At 43.8% G+C, this 27,597-nt stretch overlaps 2 protein-coding genes across 5 annotated transcripts in view; one reads left to right on the top strand and one right to left on the bottom strand.

Annotated features, from left to right (window-relative positions):
- Window positions 1-17,689, top strand: part of LOC110987476 (uncharacterized) — a 34,069-nt gene extending 16,380 nt beyond the window's left edge. For 2 of the 3 annotated variants that reach the window (XM_022250225.2, XM_087131315.1), the window contains exons 6-15: window positions 1,141-1,357; window positions 1,674-1,927; window positions 2,676-2,825; window positions 3,442-3,528; window positions 4,571-4,767; window positions 7,074-7,222; window positions 8,399-8,493; window positions 8,696-8,798; window positions 9,062-9,198; window positions 10,213-17,689. In XM_022250225.2, coding sequence (XP_022105917.2) covers window positions 1,141-1,357; window positions 1,674-1,927; window positions 2,676-2,825; window positions 3,442-3,528; window positions 4,571-4,767; window positions 7,074-7,222; window positions 8,399-8,493; window positions 8,696-8,798; window positions 9,062-9,198; window positions 10,213-11,556 — 2,733 coding nt within the window. In that variant the 3' untranslated portion in view covers window positions 11,557-17,689. The remainder of the gene's footprint in view (window positions 1-1,140; window positions 1,358-1,673; window positions 1,928-2,675; window positions 2,826-3,441; window positions 3,529-4,570; window positions 4,768-7,073; window positions 7,223-8,398; window positions 8,494-8,695; window positions 8,799-9,061; window positions 9,199-10,212) is intronic. The other variant, XM_022250227.2, reaches the window with a different exon arrangement.
- Window positions 17,690-21,464: 3,775 nt separating this feature from the next.
- LOC110987486 (one cut domain family member 2-like) overlaps window positions 21,465-27,597 on the bottom strand; it is a 52,264-nt gene continuing 46,131 nt past the window's right edge. For both annotated transcript variants that reach the window (XM_022250245.2, XM_022250244.2), the window contains one exon: window positions 21,465-27,072. In XM_022250245.2, the coding sequence (XP_022105937.1) occupies window positions 26,738-27,072 (335 nt within the window). In that variant the 3' untranslated portion in view covers window positions 21,465-26,737. The remainder of the gene's footprint in view (window positions 27,073-27,597) is intronic.

Genomic DNA, 27,597 nt, shown 5'->3' on the forward strand with positions numbered 1-27,597 from the left:
CTCATTTTTCCAAATTCAACTGAAAGGAAATTCAATTTGCTAATCAAAGAGTACTATTACAGACTGCTTGCTGCCATGTTGCCACCATTTGTATGGATGGGCAAAGTTCACGGAAACGCCAATCTTGGTTGATGTCAAATTTGCCCCATGACTTTTTATGGACGATGGTATTTTCATAAGTAGTGGTGTTTAGCTGTTTGAAAGCAGTGAGTGGTATTTCAACCTGTATATGGGCATAGTAAATTAATCATTTGGTTTTGCACTTACGGCTGTGCGTACTTGTACCAGCCAATCAAAGATGCATCCAGACCAGCGGGCGATAAACCTTGAGCCACGAGCAGAACAAGCTCGAATTAAACTCGTGAACGCAGAAAATACATACATGTACATGTACATAAATAAGAGACCCAGTTCTTGGAATTAACTTGCAGAAAACCTTTTACAACATCAATGTCTTTTCGACCTGCAGCCTTAGGGTTGCATCCGTGACGTGTACTGCCGATGTAGAGTGGACATGTAAAATATATTCAGAACATGTACAGTACAGACTGGTTCTGGTTCCTACATTTCCGTCATGCATTCTTTTGCATGGGCGCGGCGGGAACCAGAGCAGCTTCGTTGAACATGTTTAATGCATTGAGCTTTGCGCGCATGTTTTCACCTCTGCAACAGCGAAACGTGAATGGAAACTCGTGAAAATAACTTCTTTTTCAGAAATTGCTAATGTAAGTAGGAAGACATATAAGAACAAGCATTTAAATTGGGAAAAGGTTATTGAAAGATGCTTGTGAAGACAGAAAAGACATCAGATTTCAACTTGCCCACCGGACCTCCAGTTTTATTAGATCAGCTGGTCTGCCGACTTTTCTACTGGCCTCAGGCCAGCGGACCACCGTTAATTTCGACCCCTGCCCCTTCGAGCTGAAGGGCTTACCTTGCCAAATTCTATTTGCCGACCAGAATCGTGCAAACGTCATGCTATTGCCGTGCTGAAGTTTTTAAAAAATGAATCATTTGAGTTCGGCACGGCTGTGGCTCAGTGTATAGCCTAGACCTAGAGGTCTGTATTGAGACTTAACTTTGAGGGGCTTTTACTTTTGTTTCGTTTCCTCCCCTCCCCGTTCTGCCGCAATGTTGCAGTCGAGCCAGGCCCCAAGCGGTCGGCAGCAGGTCATCCAGCAGATCAGCATCCAGGCCCAACGGCAGCTGCAGCTGGTGCAGAGCCACATCCGGCAGCTGGGCGCCCTGGCCAGCCCTACTGACCAGCAGAAGAACATGCTGGCCCAGCTGCAGTCTCTGCAGCAGAAGATCGTGCAGCAGGCCCGCCAGCAGTTGTCCCAGTACTTGGCCTCGGGAGGTGAGCTGAATGATTCCCCCTACCTCCTGATTGGTCAGTCATTGGTCTTTGGCAATAGCATGTTTCATTCAAATATCAGCGCTGCAAGTCAAAGGTATGGGTCACATGCAGATGAGTAGATAGTTTACAAATTACATACAAAGTTTGCAAAGTACAAAGGTCTAATTAACATATACATGCACATGTAAGCCCATCTTGGAAACTACAGTGCTCTTTCAATGTTTCCGGACAAGATTTGACACGTTTCCTGTACAGTCAAGCATTGCCCAGTGAGCCGGGGATTATACACACTACTTGCTGCTTTGTTTTCTCACAGCGTCACAGCAGCAGAAGCCCACCTCGACGTCGCAGGCAACCACCGGCGCCGCAGCAACCCTGCAGTCGCAGGGCCTGAGTCAGTCCACGCCGGCCTTTGCCTCAGCCCAGAAGCCGGCAGCAGGGGCCGGGCAGGTCCTGTCGCAGTCGCTGAACAGCAAGGATGCCCTGCAGCAGCAGCAACAACAGCAGCAAGGCGCACAGCAGCTGGCCTCAGCTGTTGCAACTGCCGCGGCTATTCAAGCATCCCTAAAGGTAAAGACTGATGTCAGTAACCACAGATGAGATTGTTATTCCAGCACCGCAGTCCAGTCTATCACAAAACCTTTCACAGAAGCAGTAGGGTACGCAGAGATAAAGAAATGAAACGACGGTTTGCTTTGAAAAGCTTGTGACATCTTGTAAGACTAGATGACTTGCATGGACTTGTGACAGGTCAGATCACATATCATTGGGTTTTTTCCTCGCTTTGTGTTTTTTACTTTTTAAGTCATTGTGCACATATGTGGAATGCCGTCTGAAATCTGTCTGGTGTTTAATGTCGCAGACGGCAGAACCTTCATGCCGCTGCAGCGCTCCTAATGATGGGACCTCTGTCTTCTTGTTTCTGTTTGGTTCACAATGTTTCAAAATCAGCTTCTGGAGAAGCTGAAGATATATCTTTGGAAACGTCCAGTTACTGTATTTGTGACCCAGTCTGAAAAGTAGACAGAAGTCGCTTACGCCATTTAGCAGGAAGAATCTTGCACAATTTAAAATCAGTAGGATAGGAAACTTCACTCACGTTCACAGTATCCGTATTTACCAGGATACCGAACAGTCATGTAGCAGAAAAGAGAGCTCAATTTGCTTTCGTCGGTATACAAACTGAAACTCACAAAGGTGATTCCTGCCATTTCTGACTCACTCTCGTAGGGCAGGCTACGATTTGTGCCTCGGAGGGGAGGGGGGAGGTTGTATCGTTGAAACGTCCTGAGTTTGTTTGATGTGGACCTTTTTTCAGGGAGCAGCCCAGGCGGGCAACTCCACCCTGACCCCTAAGCAGCGGCTGCTGGTCAGGCAACTGCAGGAGCATCTCAAGAAGGTGACACCCGAGCAGCAGCAGCAGTTCTACAAGATGCACCAGCCCCTGCTGCTCAAGATCCAGGCGCAGGTCAGTCTCCTCCGGTCCGGTCAAGACCAGCCACCCCGGCCGAAAAGTAGCTCATCGAGTCCTTGTGGTCCGGAGCATCAATTTTGAGATCTGGGGTTGATTGTACTAATGAGTGAATGGGTACCACAATAGTGGTTGTGTCTGATCAGCCATTTGCTCTGAAATTGTCAGCATTGAGCTGTGGACTCTACAGGGAGCACTATATCCTTGGCATGAGAGCAAACATGGAATGCAAATGTATTTATATCTGATCATCCGACAGCACATTTAGCACCAATTACAGGATGATAATGAGTGTAGAAGATCACGAAGAAAAGTTCAGTCGTAGAGGTGGGAGGAAAACTCGGATGAATGTTTCGGGAATTGTATTGCATTGCTGCATTTTGCTGCAAAAGGTCCGTGCCAAGTGGAAAGCTGGGCGATCAGTGTCATAATTCACATCTCTCAAAAGAAATCACCGGCGGAGAGGCAAATTACCTGCAATCACTTTCCCATCACAGAAGTTCTTCCACCCACCCGGCTCATGCCCTTCCCCTTTCCATAATTCCCCCACCCCACCCCCTGTGGGCGTAAGGTTCCGGCTCATCACAGGAGTGTTTTGTTTCTCTCTCTACAGGCAAGGTCAAGTAGCAGTCAGCCTGCAGTGGCACCACACCCGCAGCAAATCACTCAACAGCAGGTCAGCAGCAGCAGCCCCACCAAGGTAGGTACAGGAGCATCCCGGGGCTAGCAGTACCCACAAAACGGGGTTGGATTTCAGCTTTCAGGAATCAGGGAGTTGGTATGAAGGAGGGGTTGGCTGTATGGTATGCCAGTCTGTGGTCTGCTGGTGAGGGTGTAGCTCTGGAGTCGTGCCCTCGTAAATAATTGAATTCTTTGATGCTTTCTTCTGTCAATTAAGAGAGCAACTGTAGCTAGAGGTGTGACTGCATTTTTGAAAATCCAGGCAGTGCATAGGCCGTCGGGCCTTTTATCTTCCTTTGGTTAGTCTTGTACATTTAGAGGTGTAATCGATCAGTACAATTAGGCTTTCTAGACAGCCTGGTCAAATTGAAGAGCAACCTGCTTCAGTCTGTGACTATTCAGTTCAGTTCCATTCAGTTTGCGGGCAACTTGCATCATAGCCGACTGGAGCGGCCATTCATCTCAGTGGGAATAATGGCCCAAGACAGAGACTAGTAGTGGAGAGCCTACCGTTCAGAGCAGGTGATACAGCCCGAACGCCCCTGCTATGCCCGAGCAAGGCCTGGCTTTTCACTGACAATGCCATGCAGCTGGTTCCGGTCTGTTCCCAAATGCACATGGGAGGGTATAATTCAGAAGCTGTCCTATTCCATTTGGAATTTTGAGACCATGTTTTTTTTATAACAAGTATTGGAACATTAGTCAGTGGGTTTTTTTGGGGGGGGGATGGGGCAGTCTTCCATCTTGCTGCTTAGATTGGCTACTGTCGAAGGAAGACCTTCAAAACAACAAGTTTTTCGCTCTGTGCTCCCTGTAATAAATGCATGTATTTTCGTGTACATCAGGTACTGTTGAAGATGAGCTTGGATTCCTTAATACCAGTTGCGCGCCTTTTCCTTTTTGTTTTCACCATGTCCTTTTGAGCAGGCCACCCACCGTCCAGCTACAACTCCAGGCAGTGTCCAGGGCTGTAAAGATTTCACCCCCATCTTTTCCTTGCTGTGCTGAACACGGGTTGTTAACTTGCTTCTTCTGTGGGCTTTGGTGTTTTTGTTTCTCAGAAGAACATCGCCATCAAGCCGGCAATTGCATCCAAGCCAGTCGCCTCCAAGGAGCCCCCGAAGGAGATCCTGCCCAAGCCAGAGAAGGAGAAGCACAAGCATAAGTCCAAGCACAAAGACAAGGACAAGGAGAGAGAGCGGGACAAGGAGCGGGAGAAAGAGAAGGACAAACTGTCCAAGAAGCCCAAACCCACCCCGTAAGCTGTCCATTTCCTGAAAACTTCTTGCAAGGAAAACTTTTTTAACGGGCTGCAAGCCGTGCACCAATGTTGCTTCACTTGTATTGATTTGATGTTGTGTTCGACGTCACAAATGATGTTGTGTTTGCGACAGAAAGCGGCTAGAGCTGCCGTAAAAATTGAGATCCTCAACCCGCTTTTCAGGTATTATTCTCGGCCCACGTTCGAGCGAACACGGTGAAAGAAGGCAGACCCTGGCTCTTGTATATCTGGTGATTGGCCTTTGTGTATAGCCGAGAAATGAAAAGACCGAATTTGCATCATAATCACCAGCTTCACAATAGTCTCCACTTTGAAAAGAGGCAACGGGAATGTGGAAGCGTGAGTAGAGCCGCATGCCACCGAACAATCAGCCTTTTCAGAGCACGCTGGGCCACAAACCGAGAATTTGCGGTTTGGCAGGTGGCCTTCATGGCCAAGCAAGGCTGGAATTCTTGGAGTCGGCTTTCGGAAAGAAAGTCCTGTCGTAAAGGGGTTAACAATCTGAGAAACGGACATCGTTCACCCATTTTCCTGTTGTCATTACAAGTGTGACGCAAAATTTAAAAATCAATGATTTTTTACAGTGATTTTACAAACACCAAAACCAAAAATCCCATCGCGATTCAAATAAAAATACAACCCTAATGAGTTTTCTGATTCTCGCTTCTCAAGAGCCCGACTAATCGCTGAATTATTCATATTACTGCTAAAAGATGTAGCATGCCTGCCAATGAGATTGTACGCTGTCATGACGTACATTTTGCAAAGTGGCTATCCAAGCACAATATTCCCTCATGACATTACGCTTCTTCAGTGACCGTCTCGCAAGCAGGTGGCCGCACGGCAGTGGGTGAGTGAACTCAAAGACTATTGATCAATCATGGTCATGCAGCTAGTGCCGAACATCAAAATGCAGACAGAAAATTAAATAAAACTGTCTCTCCACGACACAAGTTGTGTTGGAATGACTATTTACACGGATGGAGGCCCGAGTTGATGGGTTTATACATTCTTGCAGGTACACACAGGCCTACTTGTGCATGCCGTTAAGTTAGCTTCATCTTCGTTCATGGTGATCGAAAGTCTTTAAAAAATCCCTGGATCAATGCTTTCACATTGCTTTTTATCTCGCATGTACATTAAACATCTTGTCATATGACAGTGAAGTTTATTATTCTAAACACATCAAAATATATTAAATAAATCATAACCAAGAGCTCTTTTTGACATCGTTAACATCAACGATGTTTACGTGTGTGCATTTCCATCATGCCTTCATTGGCAACAGTTCGGCCCAGCGGGAACCAGTGTGGTGCACTGCGCACGTGTTTTCCCCATTGCGATTTGCAAATGCTTTATAAATGGGTCGTCAACAATGGTTTTTCAGACAACGGAGTGATGGAAACCTTTCATTTTACCAGGAATTTTGTACAATGCGATTTCGCTGTAACAGATTTTCTCCACATAGTAATGTGCACGTTTTTGCCGGGACCAGTGTTTGTTATAATCGGAATTTCATTATAATTGATTTTGTAATAACGAGAGTTGATTGTTACTTGCAATGCCGGCCACGCCGTAGAGTTCTCTGGAAGCTACCTTGCTACATGTATTGCACACGCACAGAGGAGCAGCCGCTGGTGACCGGCATGCAATCATTACAGTAACGCACTGTCTCGGCGAGTACCAAGTTGACTGTAGTGCACGTGCAGATTTTCACACAATAGGACATGAAGGGTACGTTCAAGCGAGCTACTCGCTTTAACACGAGTACTCCTCGGAAGCACACGAACGGCAGGAGTACGCTGCGCGGATCAGCGTCATGCAGAAGTATATTCCTGACCCGAGAATAATGCGTACACATCTTCACTCTTGTTGACTGGAGTATTTGCCTGAACGCACCAAAGGAGTGACCACACAGATAGGAATCATGGAGCAATGGATCGGTATTTCAAACACCGTTCGGTTTTTATTATTTTTTCACATATGTAAGATTTATTTGACATCAAATGGAAAGATGAATTATAATGCTTAAGTTCAGGGGGTTTTGTGACGTTAAAATCCCTTTATGCCGAACCAAAGTTGTTTTGTATGTGTTTGCCAATGAATGTCAGAATCACTCCTGCCTTTTGATGATGTAATGCCCTCTGCAACAAACACCGCTGTTTTAGTAAATACCCTGGTATTTTTTTTCACAGATACCACGGTGTGGAAAAAGGCAATACCGCCCAAGCCTGCATGTCGATCATGTCAGTAAGATCCAAACAATCTTTGTTGTCCCCCAGACTTGCCAAGCAGTTAGCTCAGGACCAAGCCAGCGCGGAGAAGGCAGACACCAAGAAGCCCTTCACCACAGCCAGCAAGGCCATCAAGAGATTGCTGCCCTTCCACCTGTGCCAAGACAAAACCGCCACCGACAAGCAGCTCGCCCTGAGTGAGTTTTTTGGTGTTTCGGAATTTCTCCCTCGAGTGTTCTGCCCAAAAACAAGCCAATAGTTTTTGACTCTTTTTCTGGAAGTGCACATCATTGTTGTTGGTGTTGCTGGCTTCGCTTCAGAAAGCAAAATAGCCTCCAGATTCTAGGTTGATTTAGGGAATGTCTCAAAAGTCTGAAACGTTTTCATTCCATCAGACCATTACTCCTTGAACGTGAGTATTCTATCGGAAGAATCAGTGGGAACAGTCAGCTTTGGACTTACACCAATCAAGGCAGTATCCTGACTTGAATGTCTCATTCCCAGTGGAACAATATGAAGCAGGTGTTTCAAATGGAAAGTTTTGACCATTCTGAATTATTAAATGCACCCTAATGCAGCCGACTGTGCTTTGGAAGCCACTGGCTAGCAAGCTGTAGCCACTGCCCCTAGACTCACGCGTTACTCGTAGTCACAGCCAGTTGCTTAGTACATAACTCAAGAAAAGACTGGTTTTATACGCACACTGGTCCCATATGCAAACCTACGCAGTGCACTCAACCATTTTTCATCAGAATAGGTACATACCTGTACAAATTGTTTGCAAGAGGAATGAATTTCTAAGTCATACAGAAAAGTGCCATTGATTGTCCAATAAATAAATCCAACAAGCACCACAACACACATTGTGTTCTTAACATTGAGGCAAGTATACATTCAGCAAATCAGACAGTCCCACTTAGCAGGGGTGTGAGTGGCCACTTAAAATTAGAGCTGACAAAAGCTGAAATGTAAAAAGTTCCCATATTTTGTACAGACAAGGTGTACAAAAAAGCTGAAATTTAGGGTCAATATCTAGAGAAAAAGCTGAAATTAGCTAAAAAGCTGAATTTTCAGACACCTGGCCTGTAACATCTGCACCTGTGTGCTTCTGTGGTGCTCCCACAGTGTTGGCTTGTAATTCTTGCCACCATATTAGTTCATGACGGGGGTGGAGGCTTTTTGCATGGGGGGGGGAATCTTTTTCACCACTGAATGTGCAATTTTCCACAGAGGTTGGTATTCACTTGTCAGTTCTGTCGCAGCTTTTAATAATCAAGATATCTTCTAAATAACACCTTGCTGCAATGTTCAGGGCTGAGCAGTGTTGATAATGATCTGCTATCTGATTTACATCTGTTTCGATGACCCCACAGCTGACGAAATATTTGAAACCAAGTGTATCGGTTTGATGGAAAAGAAGCAACGGATGCTCGACAAGTACCAGCTGCTCCTATACAATGAGAGCATGGTGAGTTGAAAGGAGAAAAAAGGAATCCACCTTCCGTGTTAATGGTTGGTTGTATACTGCACAGAATGCAATGGCTTGTCAGATATCTGAGATATCTGTCAAGAATTTATCTCATGGCAAAGCACCAACTTACAAAACAAAAAGGGATTTCATCGTGTAATCTTGCATTCTTCCCTGATGGTATCTCATGGCATTTTGGCAGAGGCTGAGACCATCGGCAGAGGTGGTGATGATCGAGCGGATGTTCCTCAGCGACGAGCGGAACAAGCTAGAGGCTGACAAAAAGCTTGCTGCGGCAAACAAAGGTAAATAACCGGGAGCTTGAAGCCAGAGGGTATACTGGATAACATGGCATTAGAAGGTGATGTGTTGTTCATGGACTTGCTTCGCAATTTACCAGAGGGGTACTGTTGGAAGGCTGGTTGGCACTTTGAGTGAATGCGAAAGCGAAACAAATTTCGTATCTTGGAATTTGCAGTACAAATTTCTGATCTGATAGCATGTGTTGCTAATTGTTTAGAGTTGTTGGTCTTCTCAAATTTGCCTTTCGTATCGTCTTGTCCTGCAGAGCTGCTCCACAGCAGTACATCTATCTCAAACACCTTGACCATCTCAGGACATCCAAGCACGGTCAACACAACCACCACCACAACATCATTACCAGCAGGGTCCACCTCTGCCAAAGTGAAGCTAGGCCAAAAGATGGTGAGTAAAATTGGTTTCAGTGTTACGTTTTCTTTGAACCCAAGCCAGGTTGCGTTCCACTCCTGTTAAACATTGTCAAGGTGTGCTGTCGTCTTTCACTGGGAAACTGTTTGTGGTAAGAGATAAGAGATGTTCACCCTAACCACATGCTGCCTGAGGACCCAGTTTCGGGCACATAGGTTGAATACACGAAGCTTGGGAGCCCAAAACTGGACAAAAGAGCTGGGCCTTGTAACAAAAGACCGTACTCAGCACAAACGACTGAGCTGCTGGGAATTGCCAACATTTTTTCAGTTGTCAATATCGGAGGAAATCCGTCCTTGTTTTACAAGATTATACCACTATTTTTGGCATTCAGCGCAAGCAGATTACCAACGGGGACAAAAGTGCTCCAGCGCCCCAGCAATGAGCGATAAATACCGCTGCACGCTCATCTGGCCCCTATTGAAAAGACACCAGCAGCGCACTGTGTCGGTTTCAGGAACAAAAGAAACTTACATAACACCGCACAATCTGGGCTCTTTTTACGAGGCTGCAGGCCTGGCTGAAATTCTCGGGCATCAATAGAGTTTGTCTGTCAGATTAGAGTAGCCACCAGACAGTCCTTTGTGTGGGTGTAAACGTCCTGTAAATGAAGTTATGATTTTTGTAGATTTTTGAAAACAGAAAATCCCCCGAGTATATGTCATCCAATTTCAAATTCCGCCCGGCAGCAAGTGGTTAATACAGAGATTTCAAAGATGAAACTTTTACAGTAAACTCTGTGGGTGGTGTTGGGTTCTTTTTGAGTGTCAACTTCCCCAAATCTATCATCCAAAATCCTTTTTGCCTATCGGAGGATTTTGAGATGAGGCTCCTTTTCTTTTGACATGAGGCTCAAGAAAAATTGGAGTACACAGAAAGTGCCATTAGTTCAGTGCACACTAGGGGATTTTGAAAGTTTCTGAGAATGAATGTTTAGGGAGTAAGGATTCAGCACTCACTTTTTATCCAACTGTTGTCTAATTTTCTTAGGATACACCAATTCTGCGTGAGTTGGTAACATCCTCATCAATACCCCAGAATCTCCTTTCGCCAAGGATTGCCGCTGCATTGACGGAAGTCGTGGCCACCAAAATGGCTTCCACGGCACACAATCCAGACAGGGAAGGGGGCGCAATGGCCAAAGAGAATGGGGCACTTGAATCGTCAAGCTCCGAGAGCGGGGACAGCCTGAGGAACGGCAGTGGGGATGGGCCGGACTCTCCCCGCTTACCACCCAAAAAGCGTAAGGTGGACATGAGCGCATACTTGATCGAGGATTCAGCGGGGCCCAACGAGGGTAACATTGAGAATCACGTCAAATTAAAACTGAAACGGAAGCCGGCTGCTGAGATGATGGATCCCGGCAGAGAGGTCCCCTCTGCCCGACATCTCAGCGACAAGATCCCAGGAGTGAGCGAGGTGGAGATTTCCCATCCAACTAACCAAAGAAGATTGACGCCTGACCGACGACCTTCCTTCCAGGATACCTTCCTGAAATCTATTGGTATCGAAGAAAAGGCTGTTAGCAACACCATCATGCCGGTTCAAGAGGAACTGAGAGAAAACAAGGAAGTTGAGGAGGCACCAGTCCAGGATGAAGAGAGTGATGAAAAGATCTCTGTTGTGGACCTACAAGAGCAGATGGAGTGTGCCATCAACAGCATCTTGGACTTACAGCGACAGGAGCCTGTCCCAAAGAGCCCTGGCCTAAATTGCCCTAAAGTTCTCCAGGACATTGCAGTGGTCAAGCCAGCTATCCCCCAGATGAAACCCCAGTCCCCTAGGGAAGTTCAGGAACTTGGGAGTGACGGAATGAACTTTGATGACCAGTCAGCCCTCTCGGACATTGACTTTGAGAGCCACACTAATTCCATCGAATACGACCTCGGGCACATCGGGGACACTTTCCCATTTGACACTGACGACCAGACCCAGTTCCTGCCTGACCGGAACACAGACATCTTCCATACAGACATCAGCAGCTCCTCCTACCCACCTGCTCCCACTGCGACAGCCATCAATGCCAGCCCAGTCCCAGAGCATGTGATCAATGAAGACACAGAGTCCAGCCTCTACAGCAGTTGTGGAGTGGAGAAGCAGCATCCGGCCTCCGAGTCAGCACGGAATGGCTACGGAAACACAAACGATGACTCGCCTCTGCTGGACGAAAGTTCAGTGGTGGCACAATTTCAGAGCGAACTGAGCATGCTCCAGCATCGGCAGGCAGAAGAGGAGCAAGTGTCAGAGGAGGAATTTTTCACTGGTGGTACTGGCACGGAAACTGCGGAGACAGACCCTGACCTTGAGGCCGCAGTCAACAGCATACTTTTCTGAAGATAGTGTCACTACCAGGGCCTAGCCGGGTTGGACGACATCTACATTGCATTGCCACTTAAGTCCAGGGTATGAAAGTCTTCCAACTATGCGAAATTTTTTACGTGGTAAAGACAGCTCAAAATGTCATTCAGAAGTGTCTTGGGTCCCAAATTCCATAAATGCTGTTTTGAAATTAATAAATATGCCCACAGACAACCGTCTTTTGCAGGAAATTCTGCGAAACGCCACGCTTTCTGGCGCGATTCCCTAACGATCTACATAGTACATGTACATACACGTTCATCTAGCGTGCATACTCGTGCGAAATGCATAGTAACCAGGTGCCATTACAAATGCGCGGAAGAGCCGTGGGCGTGAAGAAGTCGTAGATAAGGCCTTGTCCAAACATGGCTTCCAAATATACGGCTAGGTCTGTTGTCTGCGCGTCTCCACGTTTGTAATGGAGCGAAGACCTAGACCTAGCTCTAGACAACATGCATAACTGACAGAATGTGGGCCGACCTTTGAGGCCATTTCGTGCATACGCAAATGAGTACTACCGTACGAACGTGGGTTGTTCATGAACCGTGACGGAAAGCATAGAGTTTCTCAGAATTTCCTGCAAAATACATTGTCCATGGGCGTATTTAGTAATTTCAGCACAGCATTTATGGAATTTCGGACACAAGGCACTTGTGAACGACATTTTGAGCTGCCTTCGCAAGGGAGAAATTTGAGAAAAAACTGATGGAAAAAATTTCGCAAAAAATTTGGTAGGACGTTTATACCCGGGACGTTAGTCGCAATGCGATGTAGACATCGTCCAACCTGGGTTATACCAGGGCCCAACTTCTCAGAGCTACTAAACACAGAATGTGCTAGGTGTGGAATAGCAAAAACTGGCTACCAACAAAATTTCCATGTGTTTTTCATGTCTGGTTCTCCACTTATTTGCGTAGCACATAAATTTGTTCTGCAATCAGGGTTCCCACAGTTATGGAAAATCCTTGGAAAAAGTTGTCCTGGAAAGTCATGGAAACTTTGGAAAAATAGGATGTCCCAGAATCCTATTGTTACAGGGGGAAAAGCTAAGTAATTCAAAATATGCAAGAGTTATTTTTGATTGACCGTTTCAAATGAAATAACAGAGTGATTAATTTACAGACTGTATCCTTGTCAGTCTCTAGTAGTGGCTATGGCAGTCCTCTCATTCAAAATACCAAACAACTTTATCCATTGCCAAGTGACATTAAATGTCATGGAAATTCCTGGAATTTGGTCTGAGAATTTTTGTGGGAACCCTGAGCAGTGTTTGCTACCTAGCATTTCCTTGAAGTTGGGCCCAAACCGGACCAAAGGTGCACAGTCGCGTAAGGAACTTAGGATGTCAGCGACATGCAACAGGGGGCAGAGCTCTCCTGAAGGGCTGCCTTCCCCGTCTGCGAAGCAGTTACCACACGTATGCTGCCAAAAAGGTCTCTCCACCATTTTCTGAACCTTGGCTTCAACTCACCCCACCTCCTCCTGGCTTCAGTACCAAGAATCCTGTTCCCGGTAATTGTGAGTTTTCTTTGGTGACAGAGATTGTCTAATGCAGGGACAAAGGTTGGTTCTTTTTTTTGTTTTTGTTTTTTGTTTGTCTTGTTTGGTTTTAAACGTAAATGCCCGAAAGTGATTCAGGATGCTGAGATGAAGCTGGAGGCAGGCAGATCCAAAGAATTGGCATTATATCACTGGAATGAATTTGAATGAGTAAAAGATAGAAGTCCACTTTCTGTAGTCAGTCACTCGTAAAAGTGTCTTGACAGTGGCTTCATTCACATAAATTTTCCCACTAGAACAGCTTCACACGTTTAGCAAGCCCACATCATATTGGTGGTGTGTGATTCCAGCCAGCATGATATGCCGAGCAGCCCAAGTGATTTATGCTGATGGCTGAACTGTTGCCCCTTACTGTACATTCAGCTTTCGGTAACACCTACCCTGACCATTCCCCCAACCTTGACATAATGCCAGGTAAAAGTGCTGCTCGAGTGTCATTTTGGTGCTGTGAGCAACCATGGTTTATACATGGTGTTTGCGCCAGTGTGTTAGAGCATGTGATCTCTATTAGTTCCAAAACCCAGGTTTACTACTGTTTTGTCAGATTTTCTGTGCCCGTTCAAATTCAGCAGACCTCTGTTCTGTGGATGCCACATTTTGTTTGAACTCGTGTGTCTTTTCCTCTGGTTCTCAGTGGACCATTGGCTCCCACTCACTCTGTGAGAAAGCACACGTACATAAACAAGAGTGCAAAGTCATCAGTACATAGGCCTATTCATCTTGATGTCAACGGTCACGGGATTGTGTAAACGGTTGAGATTCATCTCTAAATTGTGTGTACTCTCGTCTAATTTTGTCTTTAATTTGCAATCAGTGTTGATTGTTCTCATGTTAGTTGAGCTGAAATCTAGAGGCTGTGTTTTGTGGATTCCCTGAGACGAGAAAAGAACTAAAAGAACCTGCGGGCAAAGAGTGGTCAGTTACATTTGGAGTGAACAGTCAATCCATAAGACGTCCAAAAGTCCACACAGACATTATGTGACTTGGCCATATGTCAGGAGAGGTTCAACCGTTGTTTTGTCTTCTGAAGCCTGTGTCGTGAGTCCATACCTATGGATACTGAACACAAGTCTGAGAAAGATATACTGCATAGTTTACCGTGACAAGACCAACACAAGACTGACCTCCAATCTGAATTCAAGGCATAGGCTATTGAATTGAACTGCAACAGAGACGTTCACTTTGTTTCTTGTTACTTGTCTTGTTTCTGATCTTCAAAATTGTTTTGTGATGGTCCCGACTACAACACTAATATTATAGTTATACGAAGTTGTCACAAATGGTTACATTCTCTCAGAAGCACTGTAGTCCCGCCAGCCTTCAATTCACTCCAGGTTATGTGCAGCATAACAGTCTCACAGACTCATTTTGTGAGAACCAGTTACTAACGGCAGGCTTGTTCCATTTGACAGAAATGGACAGTGGGATGCCATTGAACAAACTCTGGCTCCATCTTCATAGACCTTTATGATGATACTGCCATATTTTTCTTGTTTCCTGTAGACCCACTGGCGATAGTAGTTCAAGTCCACATACTGATAAAAGGGAACAGACTGGTTTTCCTTCAAGGCTCAGTTTGGTTACATTGCTTTGAATGGTAGAGAAGCAAGATGACTGCCCCATGAAAGGGGGGTCCTGACAACTGTACCGTTTGCCAACTCGACTTGGGCCAACTCGACTGTTGAGACAACTCTACCATCTGTGCATCAAATTGAGAGACAAGTCGACTGTTGGACAAGTTTCCTCTCGACTAAGTCGTCTGTTGAGACGTGTGAAATACTTCAAATTCAGACTGTTTAGTACTGGCCTCATGCTAGGCCTACCCGCTTTTGAAACTTGTACATTGTCATGTCAATAGTCCAAGATGAAAACCAATTGGCATCTGGTATTGGGCAGATGTTGAGTTGGGGCCTTGCCAGAGAGGGATGGATACCGCATTGTCTGTCCCTGTGAGAGCTATGCCAGCCCACGCTCCCAGAGTTGCTACGTCACGCGACGCACACAATGCGGGTGTTTCACAATAGCGCGCTTCCAAGAGTTTGTAGTGCATTTGCGCGTTTGGAAAGGGTGGACAGATTTTGCACATTGTCACTGGCCAACGCAGTGCAAATTCTGTTGGAGGCGTGCGATTGTGAATTGCCCATATTCTAAATGCATAAGACAGTTAAAATTATAGAGCTACAGTGTATATAAAAATTAAAACTCTACGGTGAAAATATTTGCACCCGTGCTGACCTGGCCACGTATTTGAATTTTCTTATGTAGACATCTCACAGGGTCGAGTTTTCTCTTTGCTCAAGTCGAGTTTTCTTAACGGACGACTTGCCAAACAGTCGAGTTGACCCAACGGTCAAGTTTTCTCCATCGGTCGAGTTTTCCCGAGTCGATTGACAAATAGTCGAGTTGTCCAACACCTGAAAGAGGTCCATTGTCTCAAGCGTAAAAGGCCGGTTCATACTTGGTACGAAAGCAAACATGAAGGCAAATTTGTGACGTCAGGTTAAATACGTGTATTCGCGTTGCGAATTTGCAAAAGGTGCACGCGTTTGAACTCCGAGTGAAATTTTGCTGCTAATCTGTTGTGATGTCAAATTTGCTTCGCTTTCATATTTGCCTGAAGTATGAGCCTTCCTTTTCTAGTAAGCAGTACCCTGTTGCAACCACTTGCAAGCCGGAGGCCTTATTAGGTTCCATGAGTGCCTGGTCTATTTCTGGCTGCTATCGTAGCTTTCAGACTAGCTAGTAAACAGATTGACTGTGCCAAAGTGGCTGCAATATAAAGAGACTCTCGTCAGTGTTTGTACAGATTCGTTTGCAAGTTTCACCATTTTAACACTGATCCTAAGTTCTTGACTCAAGCCCTAGTGTTACTGAAGTAATTTTTCTACCCCTCTACGTTACTCAAGAATCCCTGGGCTGGCCTGCGTTTTGTTTTCACGAACGAAGTGGATATTTAGCTGTCGCCGGCAAATTCAACTGTTAGCCCCTAGCTAGCCGGTTTCAGGCAGACAGCACCCTCTTTGTTGCGTATACATGTGCACAAGTAAGGCTGTAAATTTTATTAACATTACCTTGAGGTTTCAAGCAGGGGTCACAGTCATAGCGCGCACGCGCGTAATCTTAAGATCACGTGACACATTCGCAACTGTGTCCGATCTCCAGCTATCGTCTTTTTTGTTCCAAAGATTAAGAAGTTTCTTCTTTTTTACATCTAAATTAACACCAACTTTTAATTACAGAGTTTAACTTTTTGTTTTTCTGATTTGTGGCTCTAGACAATTTTTTTTCATAAGATAAAAGTTCAAAATGGTTGGGTACCCACCTTGTGAATACCAAGTCACAACGACTGTGTTGGCGCAGAACCAAACTAATATTTGCCACGGTAAGAATTTAAGTCAAAAAAGTTATGTGCCCGGCAAAATATCGTTTCGTTTTATTTGCCAGCGACGGCTAAGTATCCACTGCCTTTCCAATTACCTTTTGTCCAGCCCGAGTTCCTGTTTGTGTGGAAATGCCTTAATGATACTGTGTGTTTATTTTTTCGTGCTCTAGAACAAGCCAAAGTTTTGTGTGTGGGGGGGGGGGTTGTTTGTGTTCGCACGTGAAGCTTTGTGCCGAAGATTTGCTTGTATTTTATGCAGGCGTGTACTGAATGTGGTATACAATTTTGAGCGTATGAGTTTGTGCACAGTACAATTGAGGTACCGTGTGATGCTGGGGTCCGTACAAAACAAAAGGAGACTGGACTTCGCGGTGGTCCATATCTCATAGGGCACAGGTCAAGCTGTAACGGGTCTCGGGCCAGTTTCAGAGAACTGCTAAGCAGCAGGGTAAAATCGACGGTGGCATCTCAATACCAGTTCACAGCAGAACCAAGTCTTGATGCAAGCTGAAAAGGTATACAAGCCTTCAGCACGTGTCGCATGCATGGAATGCATTGGGTTTGGATAGGTTGACACGCTCGTCACGAAAGAGAGATGTTGCTAGTGACGGTTCACTGCTCATTTCGTAGCCGAGCAGGTCTCGGTGCCACGGACTCACGGAGCAGCTTAACACTGATTTTTACTCCACCAAAACAGCTCACCATCCAAAGTATCAAATTCATTCATCATGTTTTGCGTGCTACTTGCCCTCTGTCATTTCGCTGAACTGTGCTGTCTGCTCGGCAACTCTCAGAAACCAGGCTGTGGTCCTACACCGCGTAAGCTACATTATGCTGTTCTGCATATCCCTGGAACGATTTGTCAATCGTAGAGAACAGCGTTTTTTTTAGCACAAGTCCGCTGCCATTTGATACGCAATCACGGAAGGTTACCAAATTATGCGGTTATACCACTGTGATATTGAAGTACAATGTTCCGTGAAAAGGGGGTTTAAAAAAACTTTATTTAGAAATACAGTTGTCTCAAGTGCAGATTTGATGACCAAAAGCGAGAATTTTGTGAAAATCTATTTATGACTATTTATTAACCTGAATTATGTTGAAAAATTGCTTATCATTGTTGGTTGTCCATCTGTTGAATAAATCAAACCTCTCAGGAAATCATAACTCATCGTCTGCAAGTCGTGGTTTCGTTTCTTTGTAGTGTGAAAAAAAATGATTTCCGGTACTCTATGATGTGACTTTATGAATTAAATTCTTTAACCTAATAAGAGCTGAAGGCAGATTCCACCCCTTCGACTTTTTTTGCGAAATCGTTGCCCTTTTTCTCACTTTCCGCTAGCATTCAGGAGTGTTTTTTAGTACAGTAATATTGAGGTCCTTTGGACGAAAATCGGACATGCCGTTCTCGCTCATTTTCCGAGACGTCGGCCAAAACTTTTTTCCGCACAGATGTGTTCATGAAATATGCAAATTGCATGCGCATGCGCGCTACTACAACTGGTTGGCAAGTGCAACCGTCATTACCGTCAGCAATGCAGGAGAGTTGCTGTGACCATAACCTGGCGCGCGCGTTGGAGGTCAGTAAAAACAGTGTTACAGCCTTTGTCCGATATTTCATCACGGTTTTCTCGAAACTAAGTGAAGTTTTTTGGTGCTCCGAGATTGAAAAGTAACAATTCCTTGCCTTTAGATTTCTTATAAGTTTGGCAGGCTCATTTCAAACTTGACTAGAGAAACTCGGTACCTTCTTCGGGCCTTGAAGAAGGAACTTAGTTACTGAAAGCTCGGCAATGACATTTTAGAGCACTGATTTGATATTCTTGTCGATATTCTCATCACGGTGCTACGCAGCCCCTCCATATTTCTAGAGCAAAAACTCATATGTGCTCATAGTTGCATGCGCATGGAGATTTGTTTTGTTATGTCATAGATTTAAGCAACTTTGTCAACCAGTGTTAATGCGCATGTGCCTGCCTTATTTGCATATTTCATGTGAAAGGTCCATTCACACAGGGTCGACGCCACACACGTGAGCCGGTGAACTTCAAATGACCGTAATAGCAAAATCATATCTCGAATTGAGTTGAAACTTTGCATTCAGTTTGTGCTAGTGTCTTTACATGCAAGATCAGGCATTGGGAGTGTTTGGGAGCGTAATCCCCCACCCACCGGCGGTGAGATGGTGTGAAATAAACCTGGCCCTTCAAGTGTTGATGAAGCTCTCTCCCTCCAATGTATTAATTGTGCGATTCTAGAAAATGACTTCGAACATTGTTCCTAGATTCGCGTTTTTAGGTTGCACCTCTGCTGACTAGCTTTGGCCAGCAATTAAGAGGATGTCGGTAAGACAGGAAACCTCAGTTTCCAGAAGTTGTCAGAACAATAATTCATATACCAGAAGGGTATAAAATCGTATCACCATGGTCGTCGCAGGGAGAGGGCGCCCCCCCCCGAACAACTGAAAAAGGAAAAGAAAGCAAGCGACTGAGATGAAAAACACGAAATGGGTGAAAATTACCAGTTTGCTCGAAAAAAAATGTTTGAATTTACCTGCATCGAATGTTAATGGTTTATCGGTTCGTTGCTGATGAGTGCTTGTCCCCCAGGGAATTTTCCCCGTGCAACACCCCCCCGGAAGCCGCCCGTGAGCGTCCTGGAAGCGACTTTTTTGCACAACACGCTGGGGAAACACAATTTAAAATAAAGGTCATAATCATGGCTTGGAAGCTAAGTCCGGTATTTAAACAGTGGAAACTTCTACGATGCGTAAAGCATAGGCCTAGTCTCTTTTCCAGTACTGGCAATTAAAAACATTCTCATAGGAAAGTACATGTACATGGACAATCCCGAGAATGTTGTGTGATAAAAAAATGCCTCCTGTAAATGTGACCCGCTCTGTAAAAATTAGTCACAAGTCTCCAGAGCTACGTTTGAGTTTTACTTTGTGTTAGATTGAGGAATTTGAACTCTTTCTTTCGATGTGTCACTCGGTTTGGTACAATGAAAATGGACGTTGTATAAATGTTAAAATGTTGAGGATTCCTATTGCTTAAACACTGTGCAAGATTCTTTCAAAGACCTTTAACTCAGAAGTGGCTCTGGAGACGTCACTCATTCTCACAGAGCGCGTCGCAAATGTACAAAGCAAAGCCAGAAAGTTTTGAACGGTGGTATAATGCACGACCGTGTCACAATGATCGAGTTTGGGCCGTCCGTTCTTGACACGGGTTTCTTGTTCTCGCGCTCGAACTGCGAAAACACGACTCAAGAACACTGTACTCGGATCACACACCACCTCCTCGTCAGAGTTGTACAGGAACACACGGAAAAGCTCGTGAGATTTTGATTTTTGAACAGCTGCAAAAAGTAGAGAGATGGCTTCCAATGCCACAGACAATGGGGAGTTTTGCAAAATTAACATTAATTGTTTTCCGTAACACAGAAATGAATGTTCCTGTTCTTGAAAAGAATTCAACCCATCCAAACATTAACTCTCGAATAAAGTAGCCTACATGGACACCACCATGTTGCATATATGTTGCTTGTCACTAACTACCAGCGATAACCGGTTGTTTGTTCCCGGCGTTCGAGCGGCCGACCCACGAACAACAAATAGAACTGTTCGTGAACAGACGGGAACATGCCGCCCGAACTCAGCCAATGGTGTAAGCATGCATATGTCGAGTAGCGCCCTCAGTACGTTGAAAAAGGAAGCTGTTATGGGGGTCAAAACTGAGAAGAAAGGGCCGTACGCGTTGGCCTATTTCCCAATCGTTTTCCTTTCCAAAGTCGCCTTGGAATAATTCAATATACATTATATTTCGTCCAGACCCAACTGAGCCTCTGGATCTCGTTATCAAGGAGCAAATGGGGACATCTTTCTTGATGAAAAACGGTTTTTATGTCATCACTTTGCCCATGTCCGGCTTACTGTCTTTCAACGCAAGTCTTTCAAATACCGTTGCTTAGAAACTCCACGATTTACCCATACAACCTTCACAGATAATAGTTCTATGTGTTCGGTCATCTCTAGCACTGTGAATAAATGCTTAACTACAATCCAACTCTAGGTTCACCCGCCCCTCGGAGCACCCACTTCGTTCCCAGCGACCCATCCACGCGCACCCCTCTAAACTCGCACACGTCTCGTCTCGACCATTCCAAGATATCCCCCCCCCCCCTTTTCGGAAGTCTCATCCCAAATGCCCATCTTCACGCAGAGACAGGTGGAAAAAGCTCCTCTAACCGCACATAACACGTATAGCATTCATCACGCTCTCGGCCATGCCGGGCGGGGAGGAAGCGAGCCCGGCTCGGGGTGATCGAGTCTTTCACTCAGTGCACCTGCACGCTTGGCAAAGCCCGCTACTTCCCGGGGACCTTGACCGAACCTTCTCCCATCATCGCTGGTATTATTACTGCTGTCATTCATATTATTGCAAAACCACTAAAAACCCGCCAAGGATCGCGTATCACTAGGCCTATAAATAGATCCTAATCCTCGTCGTGAAAATTAATGTCGATGCAGATGGCATTAATTAAATTCACGAATGGAACTGCCGCAATTTATCATAGAAAGTGGCTGCACATTTTGATTTATCCACGAGCTTCACGAAGTCTGGTCTGCTTTTTAATTTTAAATCGTTCGAGCAAATAAACCAATTCATTTTTAACTTGGAAAGCCACAAGATATCAATTGGATGCTATTTCAAACTGCATTCAGAACAAACCCCTTTAATTCTATCAGCAATTAAGACAGTTGCTGGTGTTCGTCAACTTTTTATATTAACATAACAGCGATTTTATGGTTTGACATGTAATAAGTCAGACACAACGGCACCTTGCGGTTGTCTTGGATAAGAGAATTAAAATCTATGGCTGGGTGAACTGAAGTACCCATGGTAATCTTGAGAACAAATAATAAAGCACTGAAACTATCTTTCCAGACATAAAGACCCTTTAAAGTTTTATTTCAAACGGTATTTATATATAATTAACATCTCCGCTTTTCATATACAGATTACACTATCGTAAAATGTTACATTGTAAAGTGTACACAAACCCCAGATGGTTTACATTTTGACTTGTTTGCACCCAGTGCTTAACTTTACGTTCGATTTGGAACAAAAAAAGGAAATGTGGGGATGAATACTTACTGGTCTAAACTGCCATGTAAGTACAAGAATACTGAATTTAAAGTTTTTATTGGCTGATTGTCACCTCGCTTTATCCAATCTTATGTCAGGTGGGTCACTGTGATCCTGTCACGTGATCAGCCCATAATCCTATGTTCTCTGATTGTCTTGCGGATGTGGCTAACCACATTTCTTTTGTCAACAATGCTTGTGTAAACGACCAGACCACAGGTCACCAGGGATAGGAAAGTTCCAAACTTAACAGGGTTACCGCTATCTGTGTGCCTAGTTGTGGGTTTACCAAAAACTTATAATATAGACTTTCGTACACAATTGCCCAAACAAATCGGATCTTGCAACTAGTGTTAAAACCAACTTGAGAAGTTCAAAGAGAGCAATCCCACGCAATGGTCCACCAAGAAGTAAATTTAAATGTAATGTCATTTTAATATAAAGGGAAGCTGGTTGAGGTTGATGTTATTACAAAAGTATGGGGCATGATAGAGGCAAGTTATGCATACCCTTCATGCTTATGAAAACAAAAGCCAGGAATGCTTACAGGTTCAACAATGCAAAGTCATATTTATGTTTGGAAACTGAATCCAGCCATAACAAAATGTGCAAAAATCTGGACATCTTACACGTTAATATTGTATTGGCCTCATGAGAACTCAAAAATACCCTAAAGACAAGAATGTATTCACTTATCTAAAGAAGTGAACTTAACAGAGTGTTGACTGAAATTACATTCAAATATGAAAGACCCACGGTAGGATTTCACCTTATAAGTAGCTTCTAAAATAGACTTGTTTCTAGTCTGTACTAGCCGTAACTTTGAAACCTCTCTAGTTTTCTATTTCTTTGTGAGCTCCCAACTTAAGTACTACACGTCATAATGTACTGAAGCATTGCACAGCAAAAAATGTACACCGTGACCATAACTTTCCAAGAAAATAAACTACCAAAATAATTTAGAAAAACAAACGAAAAATAGCAGATCCTTAGCAAAAAACCGAACACTGGGTCTGATGTCCCAAGGTCAAATTTACTAGGTTCAAAATTCCTAATTAAATATTCACAACAGTTGACCAATCACACACCACGTCAGGCTTCTAAAACACCGAGCAAGCTCAGTCAAGAACTGCAGTTGACCAAGATCGGGATGGCTTAAACGTCTGCAAGTTAAATGATCTAGTTTAACAAGTAGTTGAGTATTTTGGGACAATACATGATAACCCAGGGCTGCTACTGCTGCATGGTTCTCAATACATGTATATGTATATATCACAAGTGGCGCAGGGAACCAGGACCCTGATCACTGTCATAACATCAGACCATAGTTTGCCAGGAACTTGTCCATTTGCACTGATATTTGCATTCAGATGCAATGTATGTCTTATTTCAACCATCAGTTGGCCAGTCGTTCTTGACCAAACTTGCTCGTTCGTGTGTATTTACAAGAGGTTGTATTGCACAAACAAACGCACACAATAGTAAAAAGTTTCCGAAATGTGTCTTCAAATTTCAGTTCAAACTCTGTACAACCAAATAATTACAATTCCAGGGACCAAAAAGGTTGGCTTTGTAATGAAAGTCATCACAGGTTCAATGCATTCCTGTGACTAATTTGAAAGCTGCATTTTGTACCAACAACTTGTAGGTAGGGAGAATTCGGCACACGCCACTACTGTATTAACATCGCCTCCCCATACTTCAATATGAAACAGACATAAGCCTCTTGATGAAGCTGGAAGAAATTCTCAATCCTGGTTCACAACCAGCATTGCCAATTCAAATCAAAAACAATCCTCAGCAAACAGATTGCTAATTCTTACACATATGAAACATTTTGCCCCGAACAAAATCCTAGCTACAAAATTTGGCAATATACCTGGGTGAAGTTTGAAGTACGTACCTGGAAGTGTAAAAACCAGTTTAAAAAATGTCATGCACTTTCCAATTGCTATCCCGGCTCCCTTTGCCCTATATCGACATAAGGGCTGGTAAAGGACACCCTCTGTAGTGGGTGTGGCTAAATTGATATCGTAGTACAGGCTATGAATATACCACTATAAAGCTTCCCTTAATGAAGATCTTCTGACTCCAGGAGCATACCACTCAGCCTATTTGCTTGGCAGCCACTACCCCATTCGAGGCTGACATTTCAGAACTTGTCATGATGGCATTACATGAGTCTACAGTTCTATCAACTTTTCCAACCACACATCGAGCTCACCAGACCGTAAAAATAGCCACTGGCCAGTGCACAGATCCCCATGCATGATACAAAAATTAATGAATTATGAATGAATAAATGAAAAGCAGACTAAATTGACAAAATAAAAACACATTTTGAAATGTGAAATTCAATTTTAAAAAAGTTTTAAGTGTAAATGTGCATTCTACACCAATTCTTAGAATTGGAGAAATTGTTGTCTAAACACAAATCAAACTCTTAATCAAAAGGCTAAATTAAACGCAAACTAAAAATGCATATACCTTTACAGACTTTTAAATGAGGAGTAACCATACACATGTATAACTCTCCTAAGGTCATGTCATAAGTATGCTGGCCGCAGATTATTAAAGTGTTTATACTTACTGGTGAAAGAATACACTAAAATCGTGAAATAGTTACATGAAAAAATTTCCATGTCATAAAACAAGCTAAATTTAAACATGGACAAGTTAATGTCTCTCCATCCTTCATTTTCACTTTGGTATTACAATTTTCGTGTCTTTACAAATAAATTACTTTTCTTTTTCCAAAATACATGTATCTACACAAACTTTCACCACACCTATATTTAAGTACGCAAACTGCAGCACAGAACTGTAAAATCAACAAAAACAGAGTTCCCAAGTGATACGGAGATTTTTTTTTGCTTGTTTCTTTGTTACTTTTATGATTTGGGTCAGGTTTCAGCATAGCAAACATCGGATGCCAACTGCTAGATACTCGGTAGAGATATGGTCGGACTTTTAACGTTAAAACTGTAATAAATTATGTGCTTAAATACGGCAAAAATATACACAATGTCACCTATGACCTGGACAACAGTCTAAAGCTTTATGGAATGTTTAAGAAATCATGATCATAGCTTGTCCACAGACGAACAAAAGCACACACGTAGATCACTGCACTAAAGCAGTGAACAAACAACTGTCATATTGCCACTCCGTTGATGAACTCATAAAATTCTTAGGAAAAAGAAAGAAAAGTGAAACCTCTTTACCAGATGTTCCGCTATGAATGAAAGTAAAAGATTATTGAAAGGAGGTAGAAAATGCATTACGAACTTATTGCAGTTTCTCTGTCAATTGACACCGTGCACCTACAAACAACCCAGCCTGAAAAAGTGCACCTGCTCCCATGGTGAGTTGGTCACAACAGGAGAAGTTTTTTGTTATATTTATGTTTGATAATTTACCTGGATTTGCCTGGAATACAGTGATGTTGAACAAAGTTTGGTCATTACCATATTACCATGTCTACACAGAGAATGTTGCTCAAGTTGGGACATCCATGTATGTCTTCCATAAAGCAAAATTAAACTTGGGTAGCCTAAGCGGCACTTTTTGGGGAAGGTCCTTTAGAATACTGGTACACTCTGACCGTTTAGCAAAATGTTACCAACAGAATGAAAGAATTTTCCACCGTCAGGCATCTTTGGTGAGTTTTGGGCAAGTCTGTGAAAATTCAGCCCCTACTCCCAGATGCACGAAGAAAAACGTTTCTGCGGAGACTGTAAGCAGCGTAACTGAGAAAGATGTTTGCTTTCAAAAACATTTGCCTTTTTAAAGGACATTTGCTATTTATACCACAACAACTCAAGTAGACCACTGTAACTTCACATTAACATTTAAGTGTGAACTGTTCTGTAACCACAGGAACATCCACTTGTATTCTCCTGTACAAGAATATAATGTACATCTTTCCTGAGATATTGTATTTACATGTACCTAAGAAATTCAGAATTGCTTGATTACCAGGGAATGGATTGGAAACCAGTGATCTGTTTGGCAGGAATTCCTGATCACCTGACCAATCAGGCAGGGGGGTTGCTTAGAATAGTGTTGTTAGTAAAGTGATTGAGGAAATTTATTAAGTTTGGGTTTGGTCATCTCTCAAGCTCTGTGCAAAGTCCTCAACCCTGCAAGAGCCTGGGTAAGGGGGCAGAATCCACCCATCCTCTCAAATGTGTCACTGCAATGCCCTTTTTTTTTGAGGTTGAACCTTCAAGTATTTTTCAAGGAATGTCTTACAATCAATTTGAGACCATCTACATGAAAGTTGGACCTGGAATTCGCATAAATGGCCAATTTTCTGAGACGATCGGCCAATAAAAAATAAAGTTTTCCTACAGAAATGCTCAATGCACAGGTGAATTTGATGAATAGATAATACGACATATCTGCCAAGTGTGGAAAAATCAGACATACAAGAGCAAAGACCTTTATCCCCACCCCCTTTCCGCCCCCCGCTTTATGAATTATGATTATTAGGATTATGAATGCTACCTTCCAGTCACTGAAAAAAATCCAGAAAGCCATTGGCACCCACAAAAGAAGGACCCACACTCCAAAGCACACACAGATTTTGTGAAGTGTGTGTAAATATTAAAATAAGAGCTAGGCTGGTTTTCAACTACAATGTCATGTGATGTATTTTTGTTTGTTACTGTTTTGTATAAGGGCAATTTCTTTCTGCAAAAGCAAACTTGCTTGTTTACCGTTCTTGTCAGACCCATGAATTGGTCCCAGAGCTGTCTTTTTGGGGGGAGGGGCTCAACTTGTCTGCAATGAACCTTCACCCTGAATGCTCAGCCAAATGCATTGTAAGTTCAGAAATTTGTATCCTAAAATAGCAGCTGAATCTCACAATAGTATAGATCAATCATCAGTCTTTCAACTTAACTCTAGCACGCAGTGGTTACTGGATATTCAAACAGTTGGAATACTTTTGGTATTATCGCGTCAACTATGGTGTCCCAAGCTTCCAAACTTGTGCAACATGTATTTCCTGACTCCTATGATGAGAAGAGATCGTAAGAGTGATGAGTATGCATTCTAACACCTAGGCCTTAAATTCGCTCTTGGGGGTGATCGTCGTGGGTGTGTTGGTTCCGCAGCCCCCGTTGCCATTGGCATTGCCATGGGTGCTGTTGCCCATCTCGTCCTGCCACTTGTCCAGTGAGCGCCGCCGGGCATTCATGAAGAAGTTGCTGACAGTGCTCAGCTCCAGCCCCAGCTGCTGGGCGATGGTGACCTGCATCTCCTTGGTGGGCCGCTTGGTCTCCTTGAAGATGGCGTGCAGCGTCCGGCGCTGGATGTCCGTGAAGACCAGCCGGGGCTTCTTGATGTGGTTCTGGGGCTGCGTCACCTTGGCGTCCTCTTCCTTTTTCTTGCAAGCTGCAAAAAGAGAGAGAGATGGAGAATGAAACTTCGTTAGAGCTAGGGCCCATCAGTGCGGTGGTGATGTACAACATAAACACAGGGTTCTAGTTCCGTCAGTGTGGGGACAACACATGTGTTGTGCAGTGACTATATTGTGAGGACTCAACATCTTTTGAGGACACATCCATGTCCCAATACTTGTGGCGCTGCCATACATGTACATGTCTGCTCTTGCTCTGAAGATATTGGGAACTACACCCAGACAGGCCTATACCTGTACCATAGCCATTGTTGGGACCACAATCTCTCTCCAACTTTTCAAATGAACACCAAAAAGAATTTAAAAAAGAAATGCAGTGCTGGCCAGGGCACAATTTCTACTTACACAGTCTCTAAAATTAACTCAATCACTTGTTCCACAGAATGAAGTGAAAAAGATTCGCTTTGACAACTGACACAATTCTGTAGTAAGATGATGAAATGCCAAAGTAAAGTTAGAACTGTTCGGAAAAACCATGCAGTGGTCAAAGAAGGTACAAT

This window comes from Acanthaster planci, linkage group LG21 (genome assembly GCF_054643075.1).
Source record: "Acanthaster planci isolate LZ-2023a linkage group LG21, COTS_SCS, whole genome shotgun sequence".
NCBI lineage: Eukaryota > Metazoa > Echinodermata > Asteroidea > Valvatida > Acanthasteridae > Acanthaster > Acanthaster planci.